This window comes from Pyrus communis, chromosome 4, assembly GCF_963583255.1.
Source record: "Pyrus communis chromosome 4, drPyrComm1.1, whole genome shotgun sequence".
NCBI classification, from domain to species: Eukaryota; Viridiplantae; Streptophyta; class Magnoliopsida; order Rosales; family Rosaceae; genus Pyrus; species Pyrus communis.
In genome coordinates this window covers 7,155,337-7,179,277 of record NC_084806.1, presented here as the reverse complement: position 1 = coordinate 7,179,277, position 23,941 = coordinate 7,155,337, and the positions used below count along the sequence as shown (strand labels likewise).

Here is a 23,941-nt window from a genome sequence, read left to right as displayed (position 1 = left end):
TCGATGATCCAAATCCTAAAATAATAAGTCAATTTATGAAATTAAAATGTTTTAAAGATATTATAAGAAATTAAAATCAATTACAAATTTGAAGAGGTAAAATGTAATTTACCCATTTTTATTTTACCGTCAAATTTACTCCTATTCAATTTCGGCCGTTTGATTTAATATAGTTAGGAAAAAAATGGCCAACATTCGATCAAAGAAGAGAGTCGTGGGGCTCGTCGCAAGTGGCGAGCGCTGGACCCAGCGGCTGACGCTTTGTCGCGTAGCTTCCGTGAGGCGCCTTAGTGCGCTGCGGGTGGAATCTAGAATTAACGAAAAGGGTTCGAGACTTTGAGTTTTTCTCTCTCTTTCATCTCTCTCTCTCTGCAGGTGAGATATTACAACGTAACCTATGGATTCGAAAGATGAGAACATGGAGCTGATAAATGAGGCAATCAAGAGGCTCTTAGAGGAGAGGAAAAACAGTAAATCCTCCGCCGGCGAGGGCGTTTCCCAAGGTGGTGGTGATGACGATGATGATGATAAAGATGAGGACAGCTTCCTCCTCCACCGATTGCTCTCCCAGGTCATATCACCGGCCATCTCAACTAGTTCTCTATCTATTTCCCCTCGTATCGTTTCTTTTCTGACAGGGGAGTAACTTTCATGACACGTTACACTATTACCGTGATATAATTATTTAAAGCGAAACTTACACATATTATCGTCTCATTTGCGCGCCTCAAATTCATAAACATATTAACGAATTGCCATTGAGACTCCAAAATACTTCAAATTTTTGTCGATTTTCATTACGATAGGTTGCATGATGAATATTTTGAGGTATTTCAATTCAGTCTCATTTCTATTGACAGTTGGAATCATTAAAAGGCAATGGCGAGATTCGGAACTCGGAAACTTCAACCAAAATGGGAGAGGAAACGTCCTCTAAAGACGGCGAATTGAAGCCGGAAAATGAGAGTTGTGGCAAAGCAGATGGCGGTGGGTCTGAAATTGATACGGAAAAAATTGTGAGAGAAGTAAACAAGGTGAAGAAACAGAACAGCATCACTCACTGGCTGCTTTCTATCATGATTGTGCTCACTGTCGCCTGGCAAGCCTCTGAGGCGACTTTCCTTTGGAAACTCAACGAGGGATTCAGACACCCCTTTCGATGCATCGGAGGGATGCTGACGGGGAACGGGAAGGACTCGGAAGAACGCCACCGGGGTGAGTCTCCTTCTCTTCCTTCACTCCAAATACCTGAGTTCCCCTTGCCAGATATTAGTCTAAGTGAAAAGCATTGAATTTTTCAACAAAACTGTGAATATTATTATTAATGTTTGGCTCCTTTTAGTTTTTTTTTTTCTTCTTGCGGTGATTTTATAAGTCACTTCAGTATATGCGTCAACTTGTGTATTACCGAACATAACATATGAGTATGTTTGGGATTGTCTTGATGGATATTGTCGATGAACCGTAAGATTGGTTGATTAAATAGATAATTGAAAGTTATCCAAAGGATGGGATCACTTGGAAATTTTGTTCAAGTGTGGCAAATAATACCACCCTTTGTTGAAATGTGGGTGATAATCTTGTCTTTCTCTGTAGTTCAACCGGAAAATGTCATTATAACGCCGGAGCTTCCGTCTGCCATCGGCACCACCTCGAAAATCTGAAAACGAAAACCGTATAAACAAGTATGGTTAGCATATGGAAACAGAGATTACAAGCATAAAGATGAATATGCCAACAAAAGAAGACACGGCCCAACACTGCAATAATAGTTTCTCTTCTTTTTTCTTGACAAGGGGATGTTTAGATGGAACTTTCATCCTTCCCGGCAGGCAGGGCGGAAGAAAATCCTCACCCTTCCCGGCAGGCAGTGCGGAAGAAAATCCTTTACCTCCTTATGCAGAGACCGTTTAGTCATTCATATGAATTAAAAAAATTCATGGTTCACTGTGAAGATGCTACTTATCACTATAACTGTTGATTAGTTCGACACATATGGTTTTCAAATCATTTTTCAGAAATACATCTTGGTTGATAGAGAAAATGAACGATAAGGCAAGAACGCCGCTGGCCGGGACCCAACTCTCCCGAACAATGGTGCCGATTATGTGCGTGGACATTCAGCACGACACGATTGAACTTCTCTTGCAGAGTTGAGACAACTGAAACAAACCAGCCAAACCAATCCAATCCAGGCACTTTGGTCAGTTATCCAGAATTTTTGCCATTCCTACTGAACGTAACTCGTTGGAAAAGAGAGATAGAAAGAAAAAAAACCAAAGAAAATCTCCCTTGCCGTTGCAAAATTTATTTGAGTGAAAACAGCTGCGTTATCGATACTACTATCAGCCGTTCATGCACATGTGGTTTGATAGCAAATTCCCACCAAGCAATCACTAGATATTACATCAAAACAGAAAATTTATATGAGGATTAGTCTTCAAACCTCCAATAACTGTATTCATTTAGACAATTACCCAGCAAGGTAAGCATCATCCATTTAACCAATAACAATCTCTGAAATTTTCTCTAAATTTAGAGACAAAAAACCACATTCAACAACACTAAACACACCACCAACCCAAAGACCGAAAGTTCAACCTGCAATAGAGAGAAATGTGTTTCGTGATCTCATCTTCACGCATAGTTCAACCGGAAAATGTCATTGAGAACGTAGAAGCTTCCCTGTTGAGTCGGCATCAGATGGAACATCTGGAAATGAAATACAAAACTATGATTAGGTAGAAGCCAGCTGAAGATGGAAACAAAAACTAGTAAACTACAATGTAAAGATAAATATTTCAAGATGTTCACAGTCCTACGTAAATGGTAAATCACATAAATAATGGATTCGATAAAGGAAGACACATGCCAGCACCCTATTATTTAAAATAAGTAAACATAGTAGAACACACATTCGCAACAGGTTTACGAACAATTTTTCGGGAATCTTGGAACTATTTATCTGAAACACATACAGCCGCATAAAATTTTCATGTACAAGTGAAAAGCTGTTGAGGTCCTGATGAAGCAAAGCGATAATGACAACACCATGAGACGGCTCTTAATGTTAATACAAGAAGCAAGGAGCAAAGTCCATGGTATAATGATAAACAGGGCATGCAAGACAACAAGAAGATGCAGAATGGAGCGCTTATCCCTTATGGGGCACCTGAAAACACACAATGTCATATCCCAAAGCAGGAGGGAGGGGAGGGCGATAAAACTAATGCTGGAATTCTATCATGTGTTTGATGGCTGAGTGCAAGCAAAAAGTAGCCACAGTCACATGCCAAAGAAATGCATATATACCAACAACAATCACGAACTGTCACTCAGTCAGTGCATCACACATCATGACTGAAGCAGAAAACCAAGGGAACCAATTTAATTAGCATACTTAGGTTTGCCGAGTTTTTATCTATCAGTTAACTTTCTTGACAAGAATAGCAAATCAAGCAGTTTCAAATCGTTAATCACTACACGTTGTCCAAGATCCCTGTAAAACGGGTGGCCATTAAGCAAAAGGTGATACAAAACCCTTCATAATACCTACAAAGCAATTCGAGTCAAGAGAGATAACGGATAGACATAAATAGAATTCCAAACAATAAATACCAACCAATGAAATCAAAAATACATAACAACAACGTAAAACTTTCTATGACGTGAAACTAGAAGACGACGAATTTCGTGGACCTATATGCCATAATTTAGGCCACAGGAAAATGAAACAACTATTTAGTAAAACTGAGAATTCAATAGAGAATTCCTTTGCAACATAGAGAAAACAGTACTTTTATGCACACGGTTCAACATAAAAAGAAGCCAATATCTAATTAACAACAAAAGGCATCGTTAAATCGACTAAGAATCTTCAATTGATGTGTATAAATAAAAAGAAACACCAAACGAGCACAACATCCACAGTATTGAAACATGTGAGCTCCAATCAAACTCAAATATAAAAGAAACAAAATCAGAATATTCAGAGCTACAAATGTCCGTCTCCGCGAGTAATCCGCTGAGTGAGTGAAACCTGCATAAGCACACACGGGTGAATGATGAATCCGACTGAAATTGCAATCACACAAGCTAAAAACGCATGCATCTAATCATAAGGTCCACAAATCAAATCACATACAGAAAAACACCAGGTAAATCATACCAAATACAGCCAATCAATGATTGCAGTTCCAATATCGGATTTGCATGCTCGAGTTTCGAGTAGATCGGGAACTAAACCTCGATCACAGAGGCTAAAATCACTAAAATCATACCCAAGAAAACTCATAATCCTACTTATAGCAACAGCAGAAACGCAACGACAATCAAATCGTCACAACAACGACCAATCGCACGCCGATTTAGCAGCAGATCAGCAAATGAGTCACATCTAAAACCCTAAAATCGCCGCAAAAGATTTAAACAAAGACGAGGTAAGCAATATTATACCTGGCTGAACTTGAGAGCGTGCTGTTCACCGGAGAGCTGCAGATTGCCGCTGACGAAGACGAGCATGCCGCCGACGGGGCCAGAGGGCTGGCAATCGACGGTGGTGATGCTGTGCTGACACTGCTGGAAAGGGAGGCTGGTGAGCTTGGCCACGATGCTTTGTGACCCTTGGATCTTCTGACCTTCGAAGGTCAACATCGAGCTTTCCTGGTACAGATTCGCCAAGGCCGCGCGGTTGGCGTCGAACAACGTGTAGTAGTGCTCAACGAAGGCCTTGGAAAGTGCGTCTGGATCCATCGCCGTCGCACCTGAACGCCACGCCGCAGAGCAGACTCGACTGTGAAATTTGTTAGAAGGGACTGCTGCAAAACAAAGCGATGGGAGGAGACGGAGCGAGTAGAGACAACTTGTGACCGAGTGGCCAGTTTTTATATATATTTTTATATTTCAATTATTTGAGTTTTGCGGGGTCAAATTATAATTATCATAATTTTTGAATTATCAATCCTAATCCAAAAGTATTGCCGCGTGACTATAACGCTGGTTGTTATTATTATTTTTGTTTTTTATTCTAGACTTTGGAGCAAGTTTTGTAGTGGGATGCATTACTAGTTTTTATGATAATTCTATAATTTTTTTGCTCTTTCGCTCCAGCGATATTGAAGAAGAGAGAATTTTTGTGTTTCGGTGCATGAATAAACGCGTAATTTGATCTTGAAGAATATGAGAGTGAAGGAGAAGTAGGATCTTAATACGATTTCATATACGAATCAATGTTGTTTTGGTGCAATTATCTAGAATAATTAGGTTTCGACATTTGATTGCAGAAACAATCAATTTTTACAATATTGTGTGGTTATTATGTCATCGTTCAGTCATCGATATATGATTAGTTTTTATCAAATTGTCATTGTATCATCATTGTGTAGTCATTCTAACAACGTTCTAAAAACTTATCACTTCTACAATCAACCATTAAAAACTAATCATTCTAACTACGTGCTTTTACAAAAAAGAGCATGTTATCGGGGCTCGCCATTGTTTGATAAGAAAATATTTCTATTTCGACAAACTATGTAATTTTAAAAAACAGAGTATGCTATTAGGGCTTGGCATCGAATATCCATATGTCAAAAGTTCGATATTTGCAATAGACTCGGACAATAAAAATCAACTTTCTCAAATTATCAACATTGTATGGTTACATCAAATCTAAGAGGAAAAAAATGTACGACTACATATCTTTATTGAGGTTGTAATTTACAATGTGCATTCTCCAACAGCTTCCCAGGAAAGGCTACAACATCCTCCTTCCTGCCAAATCAATCTCTACATAATACACAGATGCTAAGTAAAGTGTGACAGATCTTCAACGATGCGAGCTTCAATTATTACATTCAGAATCAGAATCAGAATCGGAATCCAAACCCAGAGCTTTAACGTCGTCGGTTCTCTTGAGCTTTAACCGGAACTCAAAATTCCAGGTTACCGATTTCAGTGGAAGAAGCTTGGAGATGGATCAACTTTACAAGGAGAATGAACCGGCTTTGATATCTGGCTCATAAAAATAAATACAAGGGAAAAGAAAACTGACTTGGATCACAAGTGATCGAGCAGGGCTCCTATATACACTCTCTGTGACAAAAGAAATGTTCTCCTGAAAAAATTAGCCAATGGGCAGTGTGTTGTCAGTTCCTGACGGCACGCGCGATGATTTCATCAAATTTTCGTACATTTTCTTCTAATGTTCCACAATGAAAATATATGGAGCATTGGAGCGCGCAAACTAAATCTTCGTCAATAAAAACTTACTCCGAGGAAAATTCTGAATGCATTTACAGTGTCTTGGAGAAACGGTGTGCTGATGCCATCAGCAACTCATCAATTCAAGTCCTCACTACGCGTTTCCAGTTGTAGTAGATTGGAAAAAACGTGAAACTTCGCGATAAAGCTGTTCAGCTTCGAATGGTTTTGAAACATATCCATCCATTCCGCACTTTGTGCATTCCTCATGGGTTGCCTGAATTACATCAGCAGTCATGGCCAGAATGGGTACACGCCATGCTTGAATATTTTCATAATCCTCCGCAGAAACTTCGCCATGTTGAATACTGTTGCTGATATTGCATTCCACGTCACGTATTCTCCTTGTAGCTTCAAACCTGTGGGGGGGGAAGAAATGAAACTTATAAATGTAGTGACAAAATTAATCCAGGATAGCTCAAATGGATCAAAATTACCAAAAAAAGGCCAAGTACACAACCGAAAGAGAGATTTTATGAACGAACTACACATGGCTACCTTCAATATAAGACGACTTGCAAAAACTGAACTTGCTAAGAAGTAAGCCTCACAGGTTAAATATTATTTTTAAATCTTAAGTTCTCTGACATTTCAGTGAGGTTTTCAAATTGAAAGCTTTCAAAACTAAAAGCATCACTCACCCATCCATCTCTGGCATCTGGATATCCATGAAGCAGGCATCGAAATGGTGGGGCGGCGTAAGCAGTGAGATTGCCTTTTTACCACTGTCTGCACAGATCACCTCTGCCCCATACTTCTTCAAAGCACCGGCAGCTACTCTGAGATTCACATTATTATCATCTATAATAAGAATTTTCCTTCCGAGCAGAAGATTGCGGAGAGACAAACTTGGGAGCTCCCCGTTCCGGAGATTTCCCTTGTTACCAACTCCCATGGCTCTTTGCAGTGAGGCAGCGAGCATGCTTGCCCTGAGAGGTTTCATGATGACGGTTGGGGTAGAGACACCTGAAGTTGCAGAGCTTATTCTGCATGAGCTACTAGAATTGACAAGAATGAACAGTTTCGGAGGAACCTGTCCATCAATTTTCCGTAAATTACTGACAAAGAGAGCTGAAGTTCCTGAATCTTTATTCCAGACTTCCTGTTCAACAAGGACCATATTGATAGTTGTACTCCCACAGCTTATGCTAGCTAAACCCTGATTCAAATCAGAAACTACTTCAACACGAATTCCAAGCCGTTGGATATGATAACTTGACATCTTGGCCCTAACAGGTCTTTGGTCCACTACTAATGCCGTCATGCCATTAAATTCTGAGGATGCAGCATTTGACTGGCTGTTGATTTGCTCGATGGTTAACTCATTTGAACTGGAGCTGGCATTGGTGAAAACAGCAGTAAATGTAAATGTGGAACCAATCTTCGGAATGCTAACAAACCCGATTTCCCCTTCCATGAGGCCAACCAAACACTTGCTTATGCTTAGTCCAATTCCTGTGCCTCCATGTGTACGTGAGATGGATGGTCCCACCTGCATAAAAGGAGTGAAAACACGAGATTGGGCTTCTAGAGGGATTCCTACTCCTGTGTCCTCAACAGATACAATAATATTGATGAGGTCAGATGAGGATGACAAAAGGCTCGCAGATCCATCTTGACCGAAGCACCTAAATCCTCCCCAACTGCGGCGTTTATCTGCAACGGGGAAACCACTCAAAGTGTTCTTCGATGATGATTCAGTCTCAACGCCTATTGAGCCAATCAGCTCCTCGACAAGATGAACCGTCACAAAGATGTGTCCTTTCTCTGTGAACTGTATATAAAATAAACAATGTCATTGCCATTTTATACAGAACGCGGACAACATGGCTTAAATAGAATTAATTTCCCGTATTTAACAAAGCCTAATATACGGTTTGATACATAAAGATATGCAGGGGTACATTTATCCACTCTCATGATTTTACTCTGTTTAACAAATAGTTGAGAACCCACTAGACACTTACTTTGATTGAATTCCCCATGAGATTAGTGATAATCTGCCGAAACCGTCCGGGATCACCAATAAGCATATCAGGAACCTGATCTGAGATGTATACTGCCAACTACTCTCCCCAAAAATTTGGTCATGAAAATTTCAAAAGTTCAGTTATTAGACAATGAAAACTTAGAGCAGAAAACCATACATAAAACAGTGGAAAATGTTTTTTGTTCCGGGGAAGTAGTTGGGGGGGTGGAAACATTATTTACCTCTACTCCTTTTTCTTGAGACTTCCCCGAAAAGAGTGACAAAACATCATCCAGAATAGCTCGCAGATCAAAACGCACTGCCTCAAGCTCCAGCTTACCAGATTCAATCTTCGCCTGGTCCAATACCTCATTTATAAGTGAGACTAGAGCTTTTCCACTTCCCTGGGCAGTTCGGACGTAATCTAGTTGAGTAACATCCAGGTTTGTGTCCATTAGCATGTGTAACATTCCTGAAAAGGGACAGGATTGTCAAAGACTCAAAGTTCAGCAAGCTTTCTTTTGGCTGTAGTTTTGCTCTAAAATCTTGAGCAATGCCGGGACATGATTTTAAACAAATAACAGCAGCAGTCTCGCGAACTCACCTAGGACACCATTCATTGGGGTTCTGATCTCGTGTGAAACAGTTGCAAGAAACTACAGAGGATTAAGATCTGATTAGGCACAGGCATAGTACAATTCCAAACAAAATTTTCCTGCATTAACTAAAGTCAGAAAGTACCTGAGATTTGGCAACATCAGCTGCCTCAGCCTGTTTTTTGAGCTCCATCATCTTATGGAAATCATCCTCCACTTTGGCAATCCTATTTACAGTTGCATGGAAAATGTAGCCAACAAGCAATGCAATCACGAGGATCCCAATAGAAGTTGTAATGGCTAACCACGGCCAAGGTGGCTTATGTTTGAACCTGCATAAAGAAGAAACTCAGCTTCTGAATACAGTTCTACAAGACTTTCTAGATGCCTAGGTCCCTCAGAAACAGTGTGATCGGAATAAGTAACACAAACATAACATTTCCTAGTCTCGTCCCATTACCAGAGACCAAGGAGAGGCCTATATAACATAGAAGCTCAACCCTAAAAAGTATAAGGCACAAGACTTAGTAGTTACCTGCACCGCATCTCATGGTTCCTTAAGGGATCTCCAAAACTTAAGGAGCTGATGCGCTGCAATCCATCATCTGAAACATTTGAACCGTACATGCTGATTGGATGCGACTGATTGGTTGTATCATACACGTTCACAAGGATGGTTTGCTTGCTAGCGAGTTGTTGAAGTAACTTCTCCACTAGTGACTCAATATGAAAGATTCCACCGAGATACCTGGTTGGCAGAAACAACAGGATTAAAAACCTTCTTCTAAAGTATAACCACTTTGAGTGTTCTGAGTCCAGCAAAGCAATTCTGTCTGCTGATATCCCTTCAAGGCCTTGATGATACCATAAAGGAATGTGGACATGCTTTTTATTGGCGGAAGACTTGTATTATGCTTTTGTTAATAACATGTTCTCATTCAAAGAAAGCTTACCCATCAGTCGCTTGAATTCTTTCGTTTGGAGTTGCATTTGAGGGCAGATCTCTTTTGTAGACGGCAAATGTCAGTATTACTCCAAGTCTGTTTGTTTTAAGCAACCGAAAAGGAGCAGTAAGAACCCCCTTTCCCGATTCTCTTGCACGCAACACGTTTTGTCGATCTTCCTGTTGAAACCCAAATGAACGAAACTTCACGAGTGAGGATTGCAAATCAGGAAACCAAATTTTTCTACATAGCATGAGACAATGTCGAGAGCTTTCTAAATTTCTAATATAAAGGTACTATCATCTAAATTTTGGATACATCAGGACTGCAAAGTAAAAGTAAAAGTAAAAGATCCTAGACAACTACTAATTAACATGCTGCTTAATTAAGATAATAGAATTCGACTGGATCTACGACTATAGTTGTTAAATGAATTGTGAGAAGTTGACGAAAGAAACTAGATAAGGAAATACCTTCCCGGTCAGCATATCAAAAGAGATGACATGTCTAACGGTATCCTGTGCAAAGATAACAGGAGCATATTCTTCCTGAATTGGGGAAGGTTCCAAGGCTTCTGGGGCATAGTCATTCTTATGAACCTGGTTCTGTTCGAGGGTATCCATTCTCTTGATAGTCCAGCCCTGTTGCTTCTCAAATTGTTCTTTTTCCGAGTGGAGCACCCTTACAGCATATGCCACGCCACTTGTGAGGGGTCTCTCGAAAGCAGTTCTTTCGGTGTACCGCGCAAAAGTTTTCTGCAGGCTCGAAAGTTAGGATGTTCCATCAACTAGATAACAAGCATCATAGCTACAGAAAGCTCAGATCTGAATATCTGAAACTAAATTAAGCTAAACATATCAAATTAACACCGGTTGAGAAACCGGTACAAAATTCTTCGAATTTAAAGCAAATCCCCACATGAACAAAATGCATCAACTAGCAAACCAGTTAATTAACAGACAGGGGTAGGTACTCATTAAGTACAATCAATTAATATCAATCCGAGTAACATGAAACACCAATTAGCCTATACACATCAAAAGCATCAATGACACAATCAATTAAAACATATTTACCATCCTAAATTGCTCCACGTTGACAGATGATCTCTTTACCTGATCAATGGCCGACGGATACTTTCCGTGGTGGAATGTCGAGATCAGTATCGACATGGCCTGGATATGGTTCATGCTGACATTAAACTGATCCTGCAACATCCTCGCCCTCTCATCACACATACTTGCAAGAGTCTCCTTCCTCTTCTCACTGGCCTGTGAGCTCATGTACCACAAGATCCAGAGGCTCCCAATTGTCCACCCAACCACCCACGAAAACAAAAGCCTCCTCCACCACGTTTTTCGGACTCTCTTCGACCCGATATACTTGTAGTAATGGTGGCGGATCTTGCTGATGTTCATTGGGATTTTCTCCCACCATTTGAGGCACATATTAGCAGCTTCACCAAGCAAACCTACCTTGGTGTCTGTCACAATCCCACCAGTGAGGTACCAGTTCATGGAAATTACAGATACAATCCAGCAACATAGCATCCAAAGCAGATGCCCCACCTTTAAACCGAACTCAAATACATGGAATAAACTCATCCACCACAGCAGTGAACCAAGCAAGTTAACCACAAACAGTGCCAAGAGGTCAAACGAATTCTAGAGAGAGAGAGAGAGAGAGAGAGAGAGGGAGGGAGATAGGGAGGGAGGGAGGGAGAAGGAGACACCAGCTATCAAATCAACAGGAACTGTCCAGCAAAACCCAACATTTAGAAGTAAAAAATTCCAAGCTTGGAAGAACAAACCCACCGACCTTGAATTCACTGCAACCAGGAAGATTTTGGGATTCTGGGGACGATGTGTGTGGTGTGGGAAGAAGTTATCTTATCCACACCCAAATAACTTCAACTTTGGGTGCGCAGGAACCAAAAACAGGACACCCAAAATCAGGAAAAGACAATAAATTTACTAACAGCACTCCAAAGAACAAGAGAATCCCAAGATTCTGTCTGTTTTTTTCTAAATTCTAACAAGAGTTTGATTTGATTATCCTCTTCAGCCACCAACCAAAACCCAAAACAAGCAAATGCGACAGCAAAGATTCCAACTTTGGTAATCAAACCAACAGAGAATCTGACAGGAAAATCCTAGTTAAGGAGTGAGTCCTTAAATTCCTGAAATCAAACCAAACCCAGTTCGCGCATGTGTGTTTTGTTTGTTAACGTTTGACTATTGAGCACACCCAGCTGCAAAGATCTATGCAGAGAAGAAGCACTGACAGCACTATAAGGAATGAAGATAATGGTGGAAGTAGCAACTTTGGGAGTGGAAGAAGAACAAGAAGCCAGCAGGTTTGGATGATTCATGGACATTAAGAATTAGGAAGAAGAATCCGTGAGAGAGAAAATATTGGAAGAATATGGTGGTACAAATGTCTGCTAGCGCAGCCCATTATCTCCATCCAAAACATCCACCCAGGAGAAAATAAAAAATTTAATTAAACAAAAACAAAACCAAATAATTATTTAAATTTGTTTACATGGAAAGATGGATAAATATATTTAGGAGAAATGTTCGGTGACCGTAGATACACGCGTTTTAATAAGATTGATCGATAATACTTACTTACAGTAAAAATTAAATCCACAAATCGGTTTAAGTTGAATAATAATATCACGTAATCGTGTTTCGATGCCTCAGAAAACTACTCGATGTTTAGAAATGAAGGGCAGTAAAGGTACACACTCCCACCGAAGCAGAAGTAGCTGCATTATTTCTCCAACTTTCCCATGGCGTTCACAACTTCACATCCATATCCATCAAATGCCCCAGTTGACAAATTCTACACGCTATGGTGCCAATTCGTTAACTCTATGCGTTTGTAAGGCTGTACTTTTCGATGACAAAAGTACCCTTTGCATGGGGGTCTAATTTCTTTCTTTGACATCTTTGCCTCGGTGCTTTGTACCGAATGGCATTAGATGCCCCATACTTTTCCAAAATTGCATTTGGAGGACCAATAGTCAAAAGAGTTGGTAAAAGATAGAAGGGCCAATGATAGGAACTTGTGGGAGGTGCCATTGTGCTATCTTCTATCCGATTCCTATCCCTGTTTTTATTCTGGAATCTAAACCAATGTTTGGTTGCAGGCTTAGGGTTTTTTTATTCTCTGTTTTTGGATTATGGATTAGCGTTGATTGGTTCTTTATTCTAATTTTATACTATAAGAATTTGGAACGAAAATCATGAAAATGCAAAAGAAAAAAGTGTAGAAGACAACAGACGAAGCTGTATTTCATTTGCTTCATGTCTGTAATTTTTTTGGTGGCATACAAAAACACATTGATTTGTAACCAAAAGTTGGAGTGGGCAAATGTCTGATTCGGCTAACTCCACCTCTAATTTCAACTATATAATATAACTGAGTTAGTTTGGTTTGGTATATACGTGACAAAATCCAATAATTAAGCTTATCTGGAGAAAAACCAATATTTAGTGTTTTTTCAACTCGATTTCGACTAGTTCACTAGTTAACCGGTATAGGATCCACCTTAATTATGATTTGTACGGTGCCTCAACTCAAAAACTCAAGCTCGTTACATTGAAACGCAAAGCTAATAAGGTCTTTGCCTTATGTGTTGCTCCATCAAGGTTCGAGTCATACTATCAACAGTTTCGTTGGTGCGCAATCTATAAATTTCTACATAAATTCATACCAGTAACAGCTGACAATTAAATGTCACATGTAAATCATTTTAGCTTGAAATTATGGGCATGCACTGGCGATGATGGTGAATAACCAATCTCATCTTAAACTTTTATCCATAAAAAAGCTAATAAGTTGAAAGAAAATGTTAAAAGTAAAGTTAAAACCAACCCCACCAATGACAAAGAGAGTTTTGTGTACATGTGTTGATGTTACCAATCCCTCCAGGTCTAGTAGGAAGCAACAAACAAACAAGAAACAAAAGTTGGACAAGGAACCAGGCATGGAAGCAAATACAACCAAAATGCAAGGGCTAAATTGTCAACGAAGAAGATAAGCTAGGGGAGGTGGTTAGACGACAACAGTGGCAGAAGCGTAAAAGTGTGAGAAAGCAGGGGCGAGAACAAAAGGGCACTTTAATCAAGGCTTGTCACGAAGTGATTAGGCCATCACTACTACCCACTTCCTTGTTTCTGGTGAGCTCCTTGTGAAAGCGACCCGTCCCACGTCAGCGCACCGGTTCTATGCCGCTGGCCAATCAGAATGTCCAAAATGTAATGTGCGTAATGGCCTAGCTTGCTACGTGTCACGTGTGGGGGTAGACGATTGGAAATGTGAGCATCTCTCTCTCTCTCCCCCCTCTCTGCGCTTCGTTTTGGGCTAAATTTGTCGGAGTCCAGCTCAGCATTGTGTTCGTATATAATCAGCTCTGTAAAACTGTAAAAATTGCCTCTTTATCGCAGCTTTTATTGACTGGTAACTTTTAATCTTTTTCCTCGGATAATTTAATATGTTTTTTCCTTGTAAATATTGGATCATTTCTTTCATTTTACAATCTATATTCATGCTTGATTTATTACTTTTCGATCAAATTTCATAGAAAGTTCTAGGTTCTGAAATCGTTTTTCAAGCTGAATTGTTACTCGTCTGTTTAAAGACGAGCATATTTTATTGATTTGAGGACTTCAGTCGTGCTTAATTTGACCTCAGTAAATATGTAAATATTATTTTCCATTGCAGCCATTCATGGTTCATAACACTTCTCGTTCTAACTTTCCAGCACCGGACAGGTGTCGTGCTCTGTACATCACATGATTATTTCCCTAAGTGAGGCATTTTCTAAACCAATTAGATAGAGTGAAGAAGAGTCTAATTGCATATAAATATGAAAGAGTGCACTGAGGGTCTCCCTACTAAAAGTACCACAACCTACTAAAAGTTTGAATTTTTTTATAAAATAATATTTTAATTTATTTTAATTCATAAGAAGTATTTAAATTTGAGCGCAAATAAATCAGACAAATTATTCCTAACTCACACATGTCGTTACTTCATTAATTAATAGTAAATAGTGAACTTTATTCAAGTGACACCTATGCATATGCAAAATTACTACATGAACTTTCAAATAGTTAAAATGAATTAATTTGTCTTATATATGGTGTAGAATAAATTTGGGTATATAAATGGAACCCACTCGGTTTAGTACCATTTCTAGGTCCTATTAATAAAATAATAATAATAATAATAAGGAATTGTTATTAACACTCTAAAAATCTCATTTCACATTTCAAATTTTTTATAATTAGAAAGAAAAATACACTTGTGATGAGTGTAGAATAAAATTTTTGGAGTGCTAATAACAATTCCCTAATAATAATAATAATATAATTCGAATACACTATCGGAAAGGGATCTTCTCCGGATCCTCTTTGTGGGGATCCGGGGATCAATCAATCACGTCTGTTTATCGTACATCGTGCGGTCATTTTTTGTTAAATACTATTTATATTCAATTTTAAATTTTAAATGATTTATAACCGCATGATGTACAATGAACGTATGTGATTGATTGATACTCCAGATCTCCACAAAGAGGATCCGGCAAGGATCCTTTTCCTAGGATAACAACAAAGTGTGAGTCATTTCGAGGGGCCTATTAGCAAAAAAATAATATATATATATATATATTTTAAATAAAATAATAACACTTGTTTGCTGAAAAAAAATAATAACAACATGTGACAATTTTTAATATCCATCGAAAAAATTACTCTTAAAATTATATATTTTACTTCATCGTATCTGGACATTGAACATGGTTGCGAGGATGGATGCAGTTTTGTCCTCAAAACAAATTTATTCTGGAGATGCTAAGACTAGGTCTAATTAAACTTCCTTATTTTACTTTCTAATTTATTAAAAAACTGCTATTTATGTTAAATAAATGACACAAAATCGTAATAATAAATAAATTACGAGGAAATTAATTAAACAAATATATAATAATCCCCAGAGAAGGAAACCGGGCAGCTTACTTCTTCATCTGGTACAACCGTACAAGCAGCCTCCGCCAAAAATGGTGGCTGTCCAAATCTTTTTTCTCTTTTCCTTTTCATATTTGTGCTGGTTTGGTATTCTTCAACTCAAAAGTCCAAATCCTTGCAACCCGTACCATACACACAATTAACATCACCATCACAAGCTTCGTATATTTGCCCAAACAAAGGACAAAATTAATAACCACCTCACTCTTTCATAAACGCGTAGAGTATTACAGTTGTCGATCAATGTAAATTTCTTCATTAGAACTTTTTAGTAGTAGTCGTGATCAGGCTTTATCTAGGTTTAATTCCTTGATTCCTACCCATTGGATTATTTGCTATGAGTTTTTGGCGGGTGATTAACGCTGGCGGAGCCCTCGATCCGAAAATTAAGAAGCATATGATTCAGATTAATGATATATTAATCCACAAGAAATACTTTGACGAATATAGTTGGAAGCTTCGGTCAGCAAAAGACAGAGATGGAGTTTAAAACTTTAAATTATAACATAGAGCCTCCCTTGATAGGGTTTTCAACAGGAAAGGTCAAAGACAGAACAAATTTTCAATAGCCCACCTAATTTTTAAAAATTAAAATAATAATAATTAATTTACAAACAATAATAATAATGATTAATAAAACATAATTAGGTCACTCTCAACAAAGCTCCCTTTGAATCCTTGTTTTTCATTAACAAACAAACTAGGCGTCAGAGATTACGGCATCCTACCCGCCCAAAGGACGAACACGACTCCACGTCATCAACAAAAAGAGAATAAAGGGTTAAAGTTGTCTATGAAATGAAGCATCTCTCTTAATCCTACTTAACCTAATTATTAATCTAATGATCAAGAAAATAAAGTAACTTGAGTTCATTTACCTTTCGATATTTAATATATACGTGTTTGATTCTTGCAAGCCATGTTACGATGCTGCTTGCTGGCTGCCACCAATGAAAGATACTCTCGTGTAGTTGAAGACATTACACGACAAACATTTATTGAATATGTGATATACTTTTTTAACACGCGATAAATATTTGTCGGACGAGTGATATCATTGAAACTATCAACTATGCTTTGATTGCAACTTGCAAGGGAGAATACCTGTATTACAACTTTGAAGTGTTCTTGCACTTAGCGGATTGTGAGGAGTTGTACCACATTTACAAGTTAAGCGGTATGTTATACTATTGTCACTTGATTTTGGAATAGAGAACCTCAACGCTATTTACGGTATCATAATTAATTTATCCACGTATAAAGTCTGAAAATCACATATGCTTCACACAATCCAATAAAATTACTCATTAATTTGTTAGATTATTTCCCACATTACTAATTAATTTTGAATTAAAGCCTCAATTTCATTCGGCGGCACGTTGTGGACCCTTAAATTGTATAAACGTAGAAGGGGGTGATTGATGGAAAATGGCATGTGTGGATTTTTCAAGTTTTAAATTAAACATCGCATTAATTAATGAATGAGATTAGAATAATTGAGAATTATTGTTGAAGGTGGATCAACAAAGCCCCATTAATTTAGTGTCTGCGTGATAGAGATGTGGCTACATGCTCGACGGTGGGAATTTGCCACATTGTATTGCTTCTCTTAACTTGCTTCCAACCTAACAGCTCAACACTCGTCGGACCAAAAGAATAAATTGTCACTAAAAAGGTATAAGTTTATTTAAGCATGGAAGTTCAGATAGTGCAATAATTAAGCACGCATATTCAACGAAAATATGAGAATTAAAGTTGATTAATCGTGAATGTAAGTATACTTAGCATTACTTCTTGAATACCATTAATGAGTAGTAAAAATCCACCGTCTTCAATCTTGACGAATTTGCACTTACAAAATAATAAACACATTCAATCAACGACTAAGCCACACATGCTAGGTGGGGGATTGACCAATGGATCTTCAATGCCTAAGTCAGTATATCTGAAAAGAGTGAGTGTATGCATAGCATAAAGCTTACCAAAAACTAGTAGAAATGAGGTATTTATAAGAAGGTGGCCAGCCATAGTAGGTTTCTACTCTGCACATGGCGGCTTCCTATTGACCAAGGTGTATCTTCCGTATGATGGATGAGGAAAGAATAATCCCGAAGATATTAGTTAGAATAATATCTTGAGATGATGAGGTAAGTATTCTTGATTGATTCATGAGATTCTTTACTTGTTTAAGTATCATTTTCCATGCCATGAGCATGAAAGCTTGGAGATATCGTCGTCAGCTGCTCAAGCTTTCAGGGATGTTGAATTGCGTGTTGGGATATTTGCGAACCTTGTCAATTTAATGAGGACAATCTTGTTTTGTTTGGAGAAAAATTCACTTCTTGTCTCCAAAATTTTTGAAATTATGTTTTCTCCCCAATTAACACAATCGTGCAAGCGACACTTGTCCACAACTGCATATTAAATTTGGAAGCAGATTCTCTGCCCTCCAACTTCTCGTGCCCTCCTATTTATATGGTCACGGTTAAGTCACGTCAACATTTTATATTACTATTCTTTTTTGTCTTATTATCTTTATAAAAAAAATAATAATATAAAATATTGGCATGAGTTAACCGTGACCACACAAAATAAGAGGGCACAAAAAGTTAGAGAGCAGAGAATCTGCCTCCATTAAATTTTGAGTGCAATAACTTTCTGGAATACTTGGAAACCGTTTTCCAAGGAGAAAAAGAACAAAAAAATTATTGTCCAGTGTACGAATTACAAAACCATTATGTAGTTGAATTCAATGGGTCTGGTCCCATAAGATATAGCTACATGCTCCACGTACCCATTCTTCTGCTGTCTCGCCAGTTGTGAATTGGATCAAACCTCCCTTTGGCTCTTTGAAAATCAATGTAGATGGCGCATGGTGTGAAGATAGCAGGACGGGGGGTGTGGGCATCATTTTTCGTGATGATAGGGGCTCGTTTGTGGCTGCCCATGTCATTCGATTTCGCTTCGTGTTCTCTCCCCTCCAAGCGGAAGCTTTGGCTGCTCGGGAAGACTTGTCGTTGGCAATGGAAAAGTGGTTTTAATGATTTCATTTTTGAGTGTGATTCTCTCCAGATCGTGAAAGTCCTTATTGAGAACTCTCCGAATATGCCCAACTTGAGACATATTATCGAAGACTTTAAGGCTTCTCTTCCCATGATCACTGGAAGGCTTCTATTTCCATGATCACTGGAACTTCGGTTGCCCATATCTGTCATCAAGGCAATGGTCTCACCGCCTTGCCTGCTCGGTTGCCCATATTTGTCATCAAGGCAATGGTACCGCTCACCGCCTTGCCCGCTCTGCCCTTCGTATGGATGAAACCTCCTATTCATGCCCCCCCCCCCCCCCCCCCCCCAACCCAGTTTATTGTAAATTTGCTAGTTGTTGATTGTCTATAAGGCGGCCTCTTCTCAATTTTGTAACTGGCTCTTCCTTATCAATGAAATCTATCATATCGTTGCTATTAAAAAAAAAAAATCAACTTGAAAAGGGATCCTCTCCGAATCTATACATCTGAAGCCCATAGATCAAATGATCTTGATCTTTAAAATTTGAACAACGGCTAAAAGCAGATAAGATAGTAAAAACTTATAAAAATTACAATAATTTTTTGTCGTATGATCAAATTTTAAAATCCCAGATCATTTGATCCTTGACCTCTAAATGGATAGATCTGGAGATGATCTCTTCCCTTAATTTATCGGCCCGGAATACAATAAACTATCTACATACTCATATTGTATAGTTGGTACCGTCAAGCCTCTCTCTCTTCAAACTCGCACAACAAATCTAAAAATCACGATCGTCGTCGGTGAATATGCACATGATCGTCGTCGGCGAGTATACACATTGATTCTTAGCATTTTAGTTATTATCGGTCAATCAATCAAATAAAATTGGAGTTGACGAATTGAATCGAACACGAATTCCAATTCAAATATAGCCAACAGTGGGAATCCCATTGAACCAAAGTTGTTTTGTTTTCGTTGACAAGGTTGAAGAGAGGGGAGAGAGAGAGAGGGAGAATGAGATTCGTCAGTGGCGACGAGGGTGCTGGTTGCGGCTGCGTTACTGGAGAGTTTTGGCTCTGTCATTTTTTATTCATTTGCAACACAAAATAATAAGACTTAACACAGTTAAAAGCTCCGTTAAGTAAGAGGACACCGGTTGATCAAACGAAGATGAGACGTGAAGGAGACTCGCATGATTGCGGCCAATTTTTCTTATTTAATTAATATTTGTAGGATCCACTTTTCAAAACAAATCAATCAAACCTTAGTTTTATGATATATGATTGATGCCCTCCTATAACCCACACAACAAAATATTTAAAAAATAAAAAGAAATCAATCTGTTTCATATGTCAAAATTAGAGCATAAAATTTCTATGCCAATCAGATTCACTTATCGATTAGAGTTTCTATGAAATCTTATGTAACATTCAACTTAGAATTTAACATGTTCATTAAAGATGCTTTTAGGATGTCACCATGCCAGACTACTAGTACATTGTAATCTTTTGCCAAAACAATGAATGGCACATTTGGTTTCGTTGCATGAAAGTATTTTTTCGAATCCTTAATTGACAGTACTTACTAATGAGTTCGAGTAAAAAAGAAAGCCCTTTTAAAATCATGAAGAGTGGAAATGCATAGTGGGCGGGTGTAGATGAATGGGTCCGCCGGGAAGAAGCCGGTCACGATCAGCAAGCAGGCATGGCAAAATGGTTGCTTGCTTCAATCATTCCTTACCAGTCACATAATTACATGCAACATGCAATGTATACATATGCTATATGTGTCAGAAACTCCACGCATACTAACCGTAGATATTTGTAAAATGGTAAAAATCCAACGGCAGAGGATTCCCCAAGTGTTTAAGGTTCATTGAATGGATCCTAAATTCCTAATAGGTTGTTTGTATCCAGCAAAAGTGCAAAACAATGAGAGCAACTTTCCATCTCACACTCACCCAAATAACAAATAAGTCATCTCATGATTGACCCACAATGGCAAATCATCTCCAGTTAAAATCGTCAAAATTTGAAGCCCCTAAAATTTGACTGCTTGTCCCAGTATTGCAAGCAAATGGGACAAAGTTCAAAATTCAAATATTAATGTACAAACTTCCCCTCGAAGATATTTATGTGAGGAAAACTTTACAATCACGAACTTCGTTTATTTTTTGAATTTTTTTTTTATTGTAAACGATATTACTACTTTAAGTTATATTAACAGAATTATAAATGTTTGAACTTGTAACGCACTGTACTGGAGAATGAGACCTTATTTACTATGACAATTCTTCATTGAATTTATTTCTAATCTTTGAATTAAATCGGAAAACTTTTAAAGGACATAAATAATCAGGGGTGTCATTACTATTTCACATTTAATTTTTCTCTTTAATGTGTATATGTGATAGTTCTTCTTGGAAGGCTAGGTGTATTGCTAATCTTGGCGTTGGTCAGGTGATTGAAGATGGCTTTAGGTAAGGGTGTTAGGAATTTGATTGTGGAGTCTGATGGTATCCTCCTCCTACAATCCACTCGTTTTTGTTAGACGATATTTGTGAAGTTTCAGACAGAGCGTTGTTTGTTTTGGGTTGTTTAGTCACGTTCATTAACCAAAAAGAAAAAAGAAACACTTTGACCTTAATATTTTAGAAGAAAAAAAATACACTAAATAAATTATAACTAAGAATCAATTACACATGACAAATGGCTAAGTAATGGAGGATTTTCTCCAATTGAACACTTGAAGTGTTTTTATTAATGTAAAATTTACAATTTGATAAAAATTTTTAAAATTACTTTCATGATACCCTCTTTTTCCTTTATCATAAGCATGAACATATCTCATCGATGTGGAGCACGTAGTTATGAATCTATCATCATAAATTACCTTGAAATCAATAGTTAATGCAATTGTTGAAAGATTTTTTAGTGTATCAGAAATATGGATTTTTTTTTTTCCAAATTAAATGTCATAATATAAGGGGTGGGGGGAGAAATTTTCTTGTGTACATTAAATTTCTTGTATATCAAGTGTCATAATATAAGTGTACATCAAATGTATTAAATGTCTTGTAGAATAGGGATGATTCGTAAAGAAACTTATTTCTCCAAACCCTATCATTTTTTTGGAATTTGGAAAGAAAACTATCTGTTCATGGCTTATTCATGTTCATTCTTTGACTAGAAAGTTACCTAAATTTTGTTCCCCAGCATACATTATGAAGGAGAAATGTCTAAATGACTATTTTCTTTCCTAATCCTTCAGATTTTCATTTATAAAAGATAAATGTTAAAGGAGGCCGTTTGATACCTATATTAGTTTTTGGCTTTCACTTTTCCTTTTCACAAAAAATGAAAAACTAAAATCTTGTGAGGTGATGTGATGTGCCAAAGCGTCTTCATTTAAAAAGAAACGAAAACAAAAAATAAAAAATAAACATGAAATGATTATTAAACGACCTCCTACCTAAACTCAATCAAAAGATAATCTCTACTTAAACTTAGTGCGCCCACGTTTTATCATCTTAAGTAGGCCAAATATGCATATAACCCACCTGCCATAGCCAGCACTATCCCGATAGGAGCCTAGAGAAGCCAAGTACAAGGCTCTTCTAGGCTACAACATAGGGAGTGTTTTGAATCTTCAAGCTTCAAAATATTAATTTTTTGGCCTATTTTATGATTTTAATTGTCATATTCCACTTAGCAAATGAAAAATTTGACTCTTAAGGCTACTTTTAAGGAAAATAAGAGCTAATAAATGTTAAATAAACTCATCACTTTAACCAATATTATAAAGTGAGGGGGAGGACCAATCAGAAAAGGAGGAAAGGAGGGGAAGGGAGATAGGGGACAGACACACCTGATCACTCTGTCCGATTTTCTTCTCTGACCCGACCCACGTCTACAACAATTTTCGATAAGTTTTCCGTCCATTTTTCCTACGATTCATAACCGTCCACCCCTACCAAACAACTCCCTAGCCTTCCCTCATTCATTTCCACCCAAAACCCACCTCGATTGAATCCCCGATTTGAGGAGAACGGAACCCGTGGGTTCCAAAGGTTTTTTGGCGAGATCGGCTAATTCCGAAGGTCCCGACCACCACCACCACCACAAAAAGGCTTTTCTCAACCCCAGGAACAAAGCCCAAGCAGTGCTGGAGGCGTCGGAGCTCGTTTGGAAGCCGAATCGAAGCACATCCTTGTCTAGGATTTCCGGTGGCCCAAGGATAATTTCAGGCGTTTCTCTGGTGAATTGGACTTCGGCCCAGGTATGAAAATTTATCCCCTTATTGAGATCTACAAATCTGTAAATTTTGGTAATTTTTTGAAATAGTTGAATTTTCCGGTGAATAGGGGCGGCTTGTGGGTCGAAACCTCACATGACCTTTATAAGCTAATTTTGGTGCCCCGATTCCATATTTGACATCCGTTTAGTGAAATTCCAATGTTTTAATATAGTCTCGTAGTTGGCCGTCATAGGGTTATTATATAAATTGACGATCCGACCATTAGATCGGCACCAAACTTAAATATGTAATAGTACAGAATATTTGAAAATAATAGGAACTTACGGATCGAGAATCCGACGTATGGATCTTCCGGAATTGGATTTCTAAGTTTGTAAAATCAAACGTTGACCACCACTTAATCTTAGCGATTGGCGGAGATCCGACCGTTGGATCATAATGAAGTTTTAGTATGTTGTTTTAGAAGCACAATGTGGACTTTAGGAAGTTACGGATCAGAAGTCTTATAAGTGGATCTTCCGGTTTGGATTTCTAAGGTTATGGACCCTACTCTCGATCTTGATCGACGATTGACTTTTTAGTTAACTAGCCTGAGTTCTTCTAGCATGTTACTGATCTTAGAGTGTTGTTGAGATTCTATGGAGCTTATTGGGCTCAGCGTGATGACGTGTCCTTGTTTGACACGTGCCTCGATTTACGTACTAGTGGCGCTATATTGTGTATACTTGGTTATTAAATGTGATTTCTATTGAATTGTTGTTTTTATTTTTAGGCATCGATTTATGTGATTTGATTGTGAATTGGAAATATTTATGAAAGGTGATTTGACGTGCATATTTGAAATGTGGTTTGATTTGTATGTTTGGCA

At 38.1% G+C, this 23,941-nt stretch overlaps 3 protein-coding genes across 4 annotated transcripts; 1 reads left to right on the top strand and 2 right to left on the bottom strand.

Moving 5' to 3' along the window:
- Positions 1–267: 267 nt before the first annotated feature.
- On the top strand, positions 268–1,504 carry LOC137732598 (uncharacterized). Its single transcript, XM_068471910.1, has 2 exons — positions 268–571; positions 861–1,504. The coding sequence occupies exons 1-2, from the start codon at positions 398–400 to the stop codon at positions 1,290–1,292; spliced, it is 606 nt and encodes a 201-aa protein (XP_068328011.1). The 5' UTR covers positions 268–397; the 3' UTR covers positions 1,293–1,504.
- A 907-nt stretch (positions 1,505–2,411) lies between these two features.
- On the bottom strand, positions 2,412–4,858 carry LOC137731597 (nuclear transport factor 2B-like). The gene is made up of 2 exons (XM_068470752.1): positions 4,456–4,858; positions 2,412–2,712 (listed from the first exon to the last, which is right to left on the bottom strand). Exons 1-2 carry the CDS (start codon positions 4,750–4,752, stop codon positions 2,638–2,640), a joined length of 372 nt encoding a protein of 123 aa, XP_068326853.1. The 5' UTR covers positions 4,753–4,858; the 3' UTR covers positions 2,412–2,637.
- Positions 4,859–5,614: 756 nt separating this feature from the next.
- LOC137732374 (histidine kinase 3-like) lies at positions 5,615–12,585 on the bottom strand. 2 transcript variants are annotated; one of them, XR_011068330.1, is made up of 11 exons: positions 10,883–12,585; positions 10,241–10,522; positions 9,777–9,946; positions 9,359–9,571; positions 8,969–9,155; positions 8,832–8,883; positions 8,470–8,699; positions 8,226–8,324; positions 6,900–8,032; positions 6,268–6,617; positions 5,615–6,112 (listed from the first exon to the last, which is right to left on the bottom strand). XR_011068330.1 is itself a non-coding variant. In XM_068471686.1 (10 exons), exons 1-10 carry the CDS (start codon positions 11,369–11,371, stop codon positions 6,353–6,355), a joined length of 3,120 nt encoding a protein of 1,039 aa, XP_068327787.1. In that variant the 5' UTR covers positions 11,372–12,585; the 3' UTR covers positions 5,615–6,352. The 2 variants fall into 2 exon arrangements, 1 of the variants encoding a protein (XP_068327787.1); XM_068471686.1 differs by having other exon boundaries at positions 5,615–6,617.
- Between the last annotated feature and the right edge of the window lie 11,356 nt (positions 12,586–23,941).